This window comes from Giraffa tippelskirchi, chromosome X, assembly GCF_054371585.1.
Source record: "Giraffa tippelskirchi isolate mGirTip1 chromosome X, T2T-mGirTip1v1.2.pri, whole genome shotgun sequence".
NCBI lineage: Eukaryota > Metazoa > Chordata > Mammalia > Artiodactyla > Giraffidae > Giraffa > Giraffa tippelskirchi.
Genome location: NC_137289.1, coordinates 46,920,684 through 46,934,816, shown reverse-complemented (window position 1 = coordinate 46,934,816; position 14,133 = coordinate 46,920,684). Strand labels below are relative to the sequence as shown.

Here is a 14,133-nt window from a genome sequence, read left to right as displayed (position 1 = left end):
AACGTCTGTTTAAAAGTCTTTGCCTTGCCTGCTCTATCTTGCAGGGCTGTTTCTTTTCCGACGTGGTGAGATGGGGCGTATAGATGGCTTAGGGTTAGTGAGGTGCCACTTTGGGGCCCAGGACGGGGAAAAAGAAGCCTTTTGAAAAACTAACAAATGGGCTCCAGTTCGACTAGTTGGCATCCCGTGCTTCGATTGGGGGATTTGTTGCCGTCATTGCTGTTTTCCAGTGGCCTGTTTAAAAGGACTGCTTTTTCTTTTTCTTTTTTTCCCGTTTCAGATAATCCAGAGCCTCGGTTACAACCGACTTGTCCTACAAATAGGTAGAGGAAAGGTGGTACCTGAACCATTCAGTACTGAGTCATTCACTCTGGATGTTTACAGGTACAAGGATTCACTGAAGGAAGACCTTCTGAAAGCAGATCTTGTTATTAGTCACGCAGGTAAAGTGCCTTAGAATCCCCCGGTTTGGTTTTTGATTGATCATAAATAAGAACAGAAACTCGAACCTTTCTGATGTAAAATAAAATCACTAGGATAACTCACCAGTAACCCTTTTGAATATAATACTGATTTCAGTATAACAGTCGAGACTGAGAACATTTTTGGAGAGGATTTATAATTTCTGGGTGGTAAGAAAATGGAAAATCAATCACTGAAGCCCAGCTTTACAGTTAGGAACCCTAAAGACAGAGGGGCAAAATGATATATCCAATGACATGTGTTAAGAGTTGTCAGTTGAAATTAATATCTGGGCTTAGATCTGCAGGAATGTTCAGCCAGCTAATTAGCTGGATTGGTCATTGAGATAATGGCTTTGGAAGATTTTTTATATTTCTGTTAAATTAAAAGGTTAAGTAACTTGTCCAGTCAGTAAGTGGTAGGCAGATAACAGTCTGGTGCTGGCATCATCTACCCCAAAAGAATTTGCTCACTTAACAGTCTCCTCGCTCCCATTTAAGCTATCTAAATGAATTTAGATTTAAAAGTCGAATTGACCCAAATATTGTATATGTGCATGTTTGTGGAGCTTTATCCTATTTTGACAGGCAGACTCATAAAGAGTGTCAAAGCGACTGAACAACAACAGTATCTTCGTGTACAGTATGTTGAACCTGAATCTTATTTGTATTCAGGACTCATGCCCAGGGCATACTACTGGAGGGCAAGTTGCAAAGCACTGAATCATAGGTCTTAATGTTGTTGGCAGTGATAAAGAATGTATTTTTCAAGTCAGGTTTGTAACACTAAAGAGCAAGTCAAAACTATTTTTTGTCATTTTGAATGTATGACTAAAAGGCTTGTAGTGTTGCCTTGAGTTCAAGCTATAAAGCCTGGTGAAGCACCTTAACTTTTTTTTTTAACTATATTGACAAATTTGGTATATTTTTGTAGGTGCAGGAAGCTGTTTGGAGACTTTGGAGAAAAGAAAGCCACTTGTAGTGGTTATAAATGAAAATTTGATGAACAATCATCAACTGGAATTGGCAAAGCAGCTACACAAAGACGGGCATCTCTTCTACTGTACCTGCAGGTATACCAGAAACTGATTATTTGACCTCTTGTTTTAATTCCTTCCTAGCTATTCTTAACCTGCCTACCTAACCAACCTATATCTTTGACTTCTTACTTTCTCCCACTTAGCAAACATTTTGAGTTTCTCACCAGTAAAACCTGCTCATTTGGCTTCTACTTTGACTGTGATTTCTGTGTTATATTTCTTTCAGTGTCTATGCTTGTTTCATTGCATGTGAATATCTGAATGTGTGTGCACATGTGTCTATGTATGTTCATCTGGGTGTGCAGGTCTCTGAGAATATAAAGTTTTGAGTTCATTATTTTTCATTATGCAAGGAAGGCATTTGCGTATTTTCAGTTAGGGTTTTGACTTCAGTAGATCCACTGAAATCCCTGAATTAAATATACTCATTCATTCATTCATTCAACTATACCTAATGCATAGCAGGCATTATTTTGGTGTTGTGGAAAGTGAAAGTCAGTCAGTCAGTCATGTCCGATTGTTTGAAACCCCAGGGACTGTACAGTCCAGGGAATTCTCCAGGCCAGAATACTGGAGTGGGTAGACTTTCCCTTCTCCAGGGGATCTTCCCAACCCAGGGATCGAACTCAGGTCTCCCACATTGCAGGCGGCTTCTTTACAGCTGAGCCACAAGGGAAGCCCAAAAATACTGGAGTGGGTAGCCTATCTCTTGTCCAGCGGATCTTCCCAACCCAGGAATCAAACTGGGGTCTCCTGCATTGCAGGCAGATTCTTTACCAACTGAGCTATCAGGGAAGCTCTTGGTGCTGTGGATACAGTGCTGAACATGACATAAACTCCCTGCTCTCATGGTGCCTGTGTTCCAGTGGTGGGAGATAGACATTAAACAGTTCATAAATAAGCAATCCAGAGAATTTCACATGGTGAAAGGTGTTATGGAGAAAATAGGGCAGGGTGATGTGATAGCTGGGGTGAAGACTAATTAGAATGGTCAGGGAAGGCATGACTGGGTGTGCATTTGAGCTGAAACCTGAATGTCTAGAAAGAGCCAGTCATGTGAAGCTCTAGAGTCAGGAGCAACAGTGGCAACTACAAAGGCCCAAGTTGGGAATGAGCTTGGAGTGTTTGAGGAATAGAGGGTTAGTGGGGCAGAAATATAGTAAGCAAGGGTGGCTGTAGTATGAAGATGAAGCTGGGCGGGGAGAGCTCACATAAAAATTCTGGTTTTATTCTATGTTTAATAAGTATTTTAAAGGAGTATTTTAAGCAGAGGAATTGCTTTTTGGTGAGGAGTAATATTTTCTAGAAGTATATTAGAATTCAGCAAGAACTGATCAACATCACGATAGAAGGATGAAGAAAATTCCTGGTTTGTTTTCTATTAATTCTTCTTCAGACACTAGAAGCTTGCCAAAGGGTCAGGTCAGTAATTCCCAATTATTTGATTTTAAAAGCAGTCCTAATTTGATGTTTTAAAAGGAAAAAAACCTCACAGAAGTATTACAGAATAAATATTTCTTATGTTATTAAAAGTTGAAATTTAAAATAAACTTTAGAAGAAACTGGCTAGAATGTAAGCTTTTCTTTTAATTTTATGCTTTTTATTTCTTAGGCACTCAACAAATACTTGTTCATTCATAATTTATTGAGCACATATTATGTGCTAGGCATTATTCTAGACAATTGGCATATGTCAGTGAACACAAAAACAAAGATTTTTACTTTCATTGAGGGGAGACAGATTCATTGAATGTTGCAGGAGCAATGGTTGGTGTTCTAATCCTGTAATGATGGAGAAGAGGGAATGTCAGGGTGGCTTTGTGATATAGAAGTCATTCTTACAATATTGTGAGTGTGGGGAGAAGCCAGATAATAAAAATTACATGGGCTGCAGATAATTGGCATATCTGTCCTTAGGTAGTTGAGATTGTTACAGGTTAATACCATTTTTGAAGAGTACATAATCATCTTTAGTTTATACAAGTTAATTTTTCCAGATACCTTTAATGAGTATTTTCATTCTAAATATTAAATTAGCTTTGATTTTTATGTCAGTACATTAAAAAAGGGGAAACATTGATTTCATAACACTTTGTGACTCTCAGGCTGAAAGGACGGTTGTACAAGTCTCCAGTTTATTAATCTTTTTTCAGTTCTAGAATTCTTTTTTTCTTGTATTAATTTCAAGAAAGTCACACGCATGAATGCCATAAGAAGAATCAGTAATTGGTTGTATTTTCATTTTAGGTGTATCATTTGTTTGCCGCAAATCTAGGCTGGATGATTGTATGTCTGTTCTAACTTAAGTGGCTGCTTTAATATTAAATTTCTTGAAGTAATAGTTTTTTGTTGTGATTGAAACCTTATTTCCAACATGCATGGTGATTGTACATTGCTTAATTATATATGGATTTATAATAGTAAATTACTAGCAAAAAAAGTTATTTTATAGTCTTCATGCATGGTCTAGTAGTCTCCCCAGCTTATTGTGCTTGTCTTGTAGCTGTCACTCTTGGTTTCATTTATTCTGTTTTCATAAATTAATTTTACTTCAAATTATATCTGCGTAGTCCTGAGAAGTGTTCCAAAACCATATGACCACATTTTTCATGAAATAACATTTCTGAAATATTTTAGTTGACATAAAAGATAAAGTGTCTGTTGCATTGCTATTGACATAAGCTCTTTGTATTGTTTTATTATTAGTGTATATACCTGTAATATTAAAATACATTAAAATTCACATAGTTTGAGAAGCATCACAATATTCTTGGAAGATAGATTCAGTCATCAAGTGGGCAGAATTGAATAATGAAATTTTCTCCCATGTTACCTAATATTTTTCTTCTTTTGTTTTAGCATGCTTCCTGGGCTGTTACAGTCAATGGACTTATCAACACTGAAATGTTTTCCTCCTGGCCAGCCAGAAAAATTTTCTGCATTTTTGGATAAAGTTGTTGGATTACAAAAATAAACACTAAACTCTCAACACTTTAAAAACACCCCTCAAATTCAACCCATGGAATGTGGTTAAATCAAGTTTAATATAGAGTATATGTTTATAGAATAATATAAATTAATAAGCCTCCTACATCTATAGAATGTATAGAAAATTTTATTTGTGAATGTTAGCATTTGGGTCCAAATTCTAATTGCAGTTTCACAAGTTTATTAGATTTTTTCCTAATCTTCATATTTTAGTAAAAGAAATATGTAGTGAACATTCACACAGTTTATCCTTGAATCCCAAATGGACTTGGAATCATGAAAAAAAAGAATTAAATATGAAAGCTTTGACAAAAACCTCAAATGTAGTTACTTTATGTTCCTTAGAGTAAACAATGAAACAGTAACAGACTTGTAAGAAAAATTTGAGTCAGAATCTTTAGCTTCATACTCCAAGAAACCAAATTAAAACAAAAATGATGGGTTGTGTTCTCTGAAATAAATTATATAAACTTAGTAATTACCTTAAAAAGATTAACTTTCGAGTCAATTGATCTATTATACTTCAAGAAACTATTATCCTGAAGAATAGAGTGGAGTGGATGTATTCATTTTGTTCCTATAAAGTATAAATAGAAAGGGACAAAAATAATCTTACCCAATGTCAAAGCTTTACTGGTTTGAGAAGAGTAAATCAAAAAGCATTTGTGCCGATAGGAATTGCTGTGTTTTTTTTTTAAGGACCCCCCCCTTACAGTGGTATTGAAACATTTAGTGTAGCATCATAGAGGAATTATTTTTGTCTTTATAAAATTAGTTTTACAAATGAATAAATGATCTGAGGTGTATAATGGCCTAAATGTATGGTTTTAAAAGTCATATAGCTCAAAATAGATACTTTATGAAATTCTGAATGGGGTAAGTAGTCTTAAGACCTGTAAAATAAACTAGATTATCCACAAGTATTGACAGTTTTTTGGTAGAAAGTTTAGATATAACTGATCCATAAAAGTAGAGCATTCACTATAAAGATTTATTTTTGATTGTATTATCCCAAGATGTTGAATATTCTAAGCATTTTACTTGGGGTGCATCAAATAATGCTTTTGTAGATTTATTGTCCTGATTGTGTTTTACTTAGGATAATAATAAAGTAAATTGTTACTAATGGTAGAAGGTGGTGGCTGAGAAGTACTCTGGGTAGCAGGAGGATGCCAACTTGGATTAAAATTTTGCTGGAATTAATCTAAAATGTGAGTAATCTATATCTACATGGTGAAGAGTTTACAGCACCATAATCATAATTGTATTATATATTAGTGTTAACCAAATGCTGTAGGAAAGTCCCTATTCAGATCCATAGAGTTTCACTTTTCTGGACTTTCTTTTAAACGTATTTCTCTAGTTTCAGAAAAATTGTGGCTTAAAATTTATGTTGATCACTCAGTCTTATTTAATAATCTTATGTCATGAAGGATTAGCCATGGGGAATCAGAAATAAATGAAAGAGTCTACTTAAACATTAGACAACTAAAAAGCTCTAAATCCTCTGCTTCTTTCCCACATGAGTTATGTGTGTGTGTAGTGACATCTCAACTACAGCTTTGTGGGAAATTTTGTATCAGTTGTGGGGTTTAAAAATCAGAGAATATCTTAAAATCATTTTGATTTGGCAGCAATCCTCAAGATAATCTAGTTTATTCCCATCATTTCTCAGGTGAGGAAGAAGGCCAGAGGTTAAAACTTGTCTAAAATAATAGCCTTTGACAGAGCTGCCACTAGAAGCAACTTACTGACTCCCAGTCCTGTGCTCTTTGAACCATGCCATAATACATGTTGTAAGGTTTTTGTTTTCTTTTTACATTTGCCTAGTATTTACTTTAGTTACTTTAATCGCATCCAAGGGATATTTTCTTCATTTCCAGAAGTTTATTTTAGTGGGAATTTCACAATTCACTAAGTTGGGTTTTCCTTTGGTGTGTTGCAACCTTACCTTGGACTTAGAAACTGGTGACTCCTGAGTTTTTGGAATCTAGCAAAATGCCATGGATAGGATTGATACTAGATTGAACAAATAGAATTTAAGACAAAGAATTGTAGATTTTTGGAATTGGTAGAGAATTTTAAAAATACCTGGTGCAAACCACTCATTTTACAGATGAGGAAAGAGGCTTGGATAAATTAATTGCCAAGTGTTTGTCTAATTGGTCCTTATGAAGAAATTAATGGTAACCAAAATTCTATTTGAAATATGTATCCAGTAAAATAAAATTTGTTTAGTTTCATTACCTGATGGCTTCAGATTTTTGAAATCAATGCCTAAGTTCAGTGCAGTTTATGTAGCAGTTTTATGTTGAGAGATATTGAGAGGTTAAGGCAGTGAAAGAGAAAGTTTAGCATTTCGAGAAATTCACATTGTTGGTATGTTCAGAGGTGGGCAGGTAATGGTAGAAAGTTGATTGATGTTGGAGTGGGTGAAAGGTGATGTGAAGTTATAGGATGCTTGGAAAGTAAGGAATTTATACTAGACTGTGCTTATAATTTGGAAGGAAAAAAGAGGATTTGGTGTTAGGTAAGACAGTAGAACTGATGAACTTGTGTGGTTCTGCAACATTGAAAAGTAATCATCTCAAAGTACTGTCTAGTGATTCTAGACACCTAGAACCTAGAATTAGAGCACTGCTTTGTATGATTTTAAAGGCAAATCATGTAGACACAGGGCCGTATAAAAACGTGTACCACTTTGATAATTTGAGGAAGTTTTCCAAGGCTAAGGATGTCAGGAATGACTAACAGTAATGTAATTTTCCTTGGTCCTTTATCATGTTAATAATGTAAGCACTTAATCTCTGTGATTTGTTAAAAATAGGAAATTATCAGTGACCAAAAATCTTCATATGATCTGAAAAATGGGATGTATGGGCAGATTATTTGAAATTGTGTTTTGGAAATGATTTAGGCTGGGTGGTCCTGATAGCTGTGTCGTAATCAATTTTCTGCTAAACAGTACCATACTTTTATGGGGAAGTGGGGAATGAAAAATAATAGTAACAGTTAACACCCATTGCCTGCTTAGTATGTATGGTGTACTGTTTAAAACATTTTACAGAAACGTACTCATTTACAGTATAACCTTTTGAAATAGTTACTGTTGTTCCATTTTGCAAATGAGGAGACTGAACTCAGAGCATAATGTGAAAAAGTAGTTTTATGCTACTTAAATATCCAAAAGATGGTCTGGGAATTGTGATTGTAGCTATATAATCTATTTCAGTTTTTACATTGCTTATTTGAAAGCATACTGATTGCTAAACTCCCAGTTGGTTACCTGGTTGCAACTTATTTACCAGGCTCTTGTTTTCTCTTAAAATGTTTGTATTTTGGGCTCTATTTTTGGTCTTCTTTATATACTTTTTCTTGGTGTTTTCACTCCCAGGGTTTCTCCTATTGTCTCCCATATATATCCCCCAACTGTGATTTGAGTTCCTGCATGGTATTTCCAGTTGCCTATAGGTCATGTCAGTCTCATAAGTTTCTGAAGTATCCTAAACTTGATGTGCCCCAAACAAATCTTACTTCTTTTCATGCTTCAGAGATCCTTATCTCTATTTATGGTGTCACCATTGAGTCAGTCCTCTAGGCTTTACCTCTTAAATCTCCAATCCTTCATATATGATTGGTCACCAGGTACTCTCAGCTTTACTTCCTAAATGTCTCAAGCCCACTTATTTATTTGTTCTCTTAGTTTTTTTGTTTTTTTTTAGAAACATAAATGCATGATAAGAATCTACTTTTTGTATCAGCAAGACTCTAGCCTTGGTTCCTGCTCTGGAGGAACTCTTACAGTATGCTTGAAGAGGAACTATATTTATGAGTCTTCTGCCAGAAAAACAGTAGGCTATCCATAAATGATAAATACATTTCTGTAGCTTAGTAGTCTTTTCTCATTATCTTGATTAGGTATTGGGGCTAGGAAACATTGTCATCTTGCACACTTGCACTTCACACTGTCTTTGACTTGACTTCAAAATATCTAGTATGCCTCTCATTCAGAAGAAAGATGTGATGACCACGTGATATGGTGAAGTTTGTAGGATCAAGCGTTTATAGAAATAGCATCTAAAACATAGCAGTGCTGATCCTATGTAACGTTCTAGTGGTATTTAAGGATCTGTCAAATAACGATACCTGTTGGGGATTTTTGGACAAACATGGGGTTAAAAATCAGAGATTTATAAAAAGCAGTAGCTATAGTGTTTTCAAGTAAAAGAGTACAGAAGATTACCACAAAATCACACTTAATTCCTTGTTAAATGGTTCATTCCTTACATGAATATTATATTACAATCTGGTATAGTTCTTTCAATTCTTACGATTTTTTAGGTGGCTAGATAAAAGATAAAAAAATCTAGCTTCAAACGGCAATGTAAAATACATGTTTCTTGATGTTGATATTGATTCTTAAAAAATATTTTGAGGGGTTTTTAGTACCATCATGTCCTATCTGTTTTGGTATTTCATTTCTAGATTCTTACTGTCTTTGTGAATTTTTACTATATCCAGGCAGATTGATACTCTGTCATGATTGATTTTTTATTTTGGCAGGGGAGGGCTGTGTTCTGCAGCCTACTAGATCTTAGTTCCCTGCTGCTGCTGCTGCTGCTGCTGCTGCTAAGTCACGTCAGTTGTATTTGACTGTGCGACCACATAGACGGCAGCCCACCAGGCTCCTCTGTCCCTGGGATTCTCCAGGCAAGAATACTGGAGTGGGTTGCCATTTCCTTCTCCAATGCATGCATGCATGCAAAGTCGCTTCAGTCGTGTCTGACTCTGTGCGACCCTATGGACAGCAGTCCACCAGGCTCCTCTGTCCACAGGATTCTCTAGGCAAGAGGCTGAATAGAGTAACTCTTAAAGATTTGCTTGCTTTCTACTGAAGTGAAAATATTTGGTCTGAAATATTTCACTTCAAATAATTCAACTGATACTGCTTTTCAGAAGAGTATTCTTTCACTAGCTCCACCAGCATCTCCTAAAGTTTCCTTTAGTCTTACCCACTTTCAGATAAGGAAATCAACATGTTGCCAATATCAAATCTCACACAGCAATTTAGAGAAAAAAAACGTAAAACCCAAATAATAAGCTCATTTAACAGATACACAATTACAAACTATAGAATGCCTAGCAATTTAAAAAAAATCATACTGCCTAAAGTAGATTTCCTTTTTCAAGTATGAAGGTTGGAAATTATTAATCTCTTACCTAGTGATATCATACACCATAAGTGCTCCCACGGCTCCTCTGTAGTAGCTTCGTGTGACAGCTCTAAACCTCTCCTGTCCTGTTGTATCCCAGATTTGCAGTTTGATTTTTTGGCCACTAACTTAAATTATTCTTGTACCAAATTCAATACCAATTGTGTGAGGACAGTCAGCCATAAACTTTTTTTCTGTAAATTGGTGAAATAAGCAAGATTTTCCTATTCCCGTGTCCCCAGTAATATACAGGGATCAAATCCATGCCCCCGGCAGTGGAATCACAGTCTTAACCACTAGACCTTCAGAGAATTCCCATGTCATGATTGTATTTTGATGGCTACAGTCCTGCTCTCAAAAGGCAGTAGTTCTTAAGCTTTTGGGAGATCATGAAACTTCAAAATACTTAAAACTATTGCTTCTCTTTGTACTAACATTTTGCCATGAATTACAAGGAATTTACAGGTACCTTGAGGCTGTGCTAGGTTAAGAATCCCTAGATGGAGGTCAGCTCCAGTAATTTCATTCCTTGGTCATTGTTCATTAATATTTGATGATAACAGACTCCTTTATAATTAAACACTCTGATTAAATACATTTAAGTTTAGTGACTTCCAGTTTTTATAATATAAAACATTATAAATTTTTCTCATTTGAAACATGCCAAGCAGCATTTTGAAACTAACCTGAATACTTTAACTCAGTATCTATAACCCAAAAACTTTTGTAGTAGTTTCTACAAAGAGCTAAATGATAAAAAGGGCTAAATGAAAATTATATACATTTATAGTAGTTATTTTAGGATATATTACATTAGGCTCTCTGGTAAAGCAATATAGTGTTGTAATTTACTCATTTACTGTCAAGTGTGCTTCTAAGGTATTTGCTGAACTGATAGTCACTGTTGGAATGTCTGTGAGAGGCCATATATTGCATCTTTTTCTGTTCATTTCCTCTTTTGTCCAGAATATACTGATTGTTTCTCTACTACTGTATGAAGAGAGTAGATAATACTCTCTCCCCAAATACCCACTCCCCAAATTTAGAAGTGAAAAACATTCCTATGTTTCATCCTAAGTAGTTTTCTGAATTTCAGTTTTTCCATTTGTAAATTAGTAAAACTAGCTTCCCTCATAGGTAATTTCTAAGACATGTGTGGCACGTTTGAAAATAAAAAAAATGTTGAAATAATACATTCTCTTGGTTAGAGTTTTTGTTTTAAGAAGTAGGAGTAGGCTTAGAGATACTTTCCTAGAATTCAGTCCTAAGTAATAAAGGAAAATCTTCCTTGAATTTCATATTTAAATTCATATTCAGTCTCTAGCTGGGGTTGTGGTTGGAGAATTAAAGTTTACTTAGAGGAGTATGGGAATGAGTCTCTTCAGTGCATCAAAACAAAAGAATGTTCTGGTCTTTATTCTCCCTTCCTTTAATCCCCTGTCTGTCTGTAGACTGATTGGACACTGCAAGTAGCTTAAAAAACAACAAAAAACAACCTTCAGTATTTCTGTGTCAATATATTTGTAAACAGTACTATTTTTCTTTTTTCCTAATCTGTGTTAGAATGCTTCGGGTGGAACTAGGGAAGAGAGGAAATGAAAGCAAGTGGCTCCTGATAATGTTTCTTCTGTTTTGCATATCTGAGCAAGAATAACTGCTCTGGGAAGTCAGTTCTTTTTCTTTATTGTCTCCTTCCTAAAACTTTGAGGAGTTGGTATAGGGCCTTATGGCCAAATTTTGTTTTAGAACCATTGTATTTGTTTTCTTCACTAATCTTGCCTTGCTAATTCTGTTTAAATGTTCACCATGAAAAGAAGTGACAGGTTCTAGTTTCAGAGTGCTGTTAAAAATGTTTTTTTTTTTAAAGTTTACCATTATATTTTTTAGTAATGAAGACTAAAAAGTTTCTGTAGAATTGCAGAGCAGTTTCCCCCATTGGCGCCACGTTATTTCATACTGAAAAATGACTGAAGTAAATGATTTATCAGTTTTTTTCTAAAAATGCTAATTGCCTTTTCAGCAGGCTGTCGCATGTTGTTATATACATATATCTATTAATTTTTTTCAGTTTTGTTGACTTATAATTGACATGTAACATTAAGTTGTATAACTTAATGATTTGATATGTATATATAGTGAAAAATAAGGGCTTCCCTGGAGGTTCAGCTGGTAAAGAATCTGCTGGCAATGCAGGAAACCTGGTTTCGATCCCTGGGTTGGGAAGATCCTCTGGAGAAGGGAATGATTACCCACTCCAGTATTGTGGCCTGGAGAATTCCATGGACTGTATAAGTCCATGGGGTCACAAAGAGTTGGACACGACTGAGTGACTTTCACTTTCATAGCAAAAAATGATTACCACAATAAGTTTAGTTAATATCCATCACCACACATAGTTACAAATTTTTTTATGTTTAAAAATCCAAGTTGTTTATTTCATTTGACAAGGTAAGATTTATTATTTATTTTTATGTAGGCCACTCAGCCCCACAATTGGCCAGGATAATATGTTAATCCCCCTGCAAGCTATGGTTAATGTTGATCACAAATTTGATCATCTAAAGGGAGGGCACATCTGTTACCCACTTTTGACTCACAGAGAATCATACTTCCTTAGACCTGAGAAAGAGCTTAGAGATCATATAGCCTGTCAACTTTATTTTACAGTTAAGGAAACCAATGCATACAGATTGAAATGGTATAACAAAGTTCATAATCTTTTCATGATACTGTATTGTCTCTTAGAAATTAAAATACTCAAAAGCATTTTTATACATTTGCAACTATACCATATATGTCACAGACAGTGTATGCTTTTAAAAAAAATCCAGGCATATTTAATTTACTCACAGAAACATGAAGGAGTGTTATCTTAGAATTAAAACTATAGCATTTATATTCTTCATAGTACAGAGAATTTTCCTATTTCATCAGTGAAAGAAGAAATAGACAATTCCAGTTAAAACAACAAATCCCTTTTTCAAGTTGAATTATGGTATGAAAAGTAGTTGTAAAAGCACATCAATTTTATGACCGGTCAAATGATTTGTTAATTATTTTTATTTTCTTCAATTTATTTTAATCTGTACCCATAGTACAGTGCTTAAAAGGTCTTTTAGGCAATTGTTTTTCTTCCTATTTTCAATGTCAAAAGGAGGAGATCCATTAAGGTTTGGGAAAGCACCTCTGAGAAGCTATATTTGAATTATGGCTTGATTTTCAGTAGAATTTAGGTGAAATTGTTCTGTTTCTTACCTATTTTTTTTGGACCAAAGAATAATTTCTTAGAGAACCTTTTTATTTGGCAGATAGCAGTTAACAAGGGGCTTCTCTGGTGGCTCAGTAGTAAAGAATCCGCCTGCCAATGCAGGAGACACAGATTTGATCTCTGGGTCGGGAAGATTCCCTGGAGGGGGAAATGGCAACCCACTCCAGTATTCTTGCCTGGGAAATCCCATGGACAGAGGAACCTGGTGGTCCATGGGGTCGCAAAAGAGTTGGAGATGACTTAGCAACCAAACAACAACAGCAACAGATACTTATTAAGCAGTTATGTAACCACTTGACATGCAGTATCTAATGTAATTATTCCAATAACCTTAGATTTAGATCACAGAAAAATTCTTGGAGTAACATTCCTCAAACTTTGAAAATTTGAAAACATTAGCTATAGTGCACTAAAAACCATTAGTAACTTGAATGCTAAAGTTACCTGTTTCACTGAAAGTGAGAGTCGCTCAGTTGTGTCCAACTCTTTGTGACCCCATGGACAATACAGTCCATGGAATTTTCCAGGCCAGAATACTGGAGTGGGTAGCCATTCCCTTCTCCAGGGGATCTTCCCAACCCAGGGATCGAACCCAGGTCTCCTGCATTGCAGGTGGATTAACTTTGACTTGGCCTTTTTTTTCCCCTTATGGGAAAGACCAGGTCAAAGTTAAGCAAGTAACTTTGGCATTCCTTGGAGCCTTTAATTTTGCTAATGGGCATATGAACTTCAAAGACAGGATTACAGTATAGGGCCTTGAAACTCTCTTCTCAGCAACACTTATTAATAACTAGTGGAACACCTTGTTCTAGAGCACTGGTTCCCAAAGTGTGGTCCTGGGCTAGTAGCATCAGCATCACCTCAGAACTGCTTGTTTAGTTGCTAAGTTGTGCCGAATTCTTTGCGACCCCGTGGACTGTAGCTCATGAGGCTCCTCTGGGAAACCAGGCAAGAATACTGGAGTGGGTTGCCATTTCCTACTCCAGGGGATCTTCTGGACCCAGGGACCAAACTGCATTTCCTGCATTGGCAGGAAGATTATCACTGAGCCACCAGGGAAGCCATTAGAAATGCAAGTTCTTAGGACCCACCCCAGCCCTGGCTGAATCAGAATTTCTGGGCATGGAGTAATTTTATTCCAAGCCCTTCCCTTGAGAACCACT

The 14,133-nt window shown here is 35.8% G+C and overlaps 1 protein-coding gene across 1 annotated transcript in view; it reads left to right on the top strand.

Annotated features, from left to right (window-relative positions):
* The window catches only part of ALG13 (ALG13 UDP-N-acetylglucosaminyltransferase subunit), a 78,176-nt gene that overhangs the window by 787 nt on the left and 63,256 nt on the right, over positions 1 to 14,133 (top strand). The window contains 2 exon segments of the mRNA XM_081566416.1: positions 281 to 443; positions 1,396 to 1,534. Of these exon segments, the coding sequence (XP_081422542.1) occupies positions 281 to 443; positions 1,396 to 1,534 (302 nt within the window).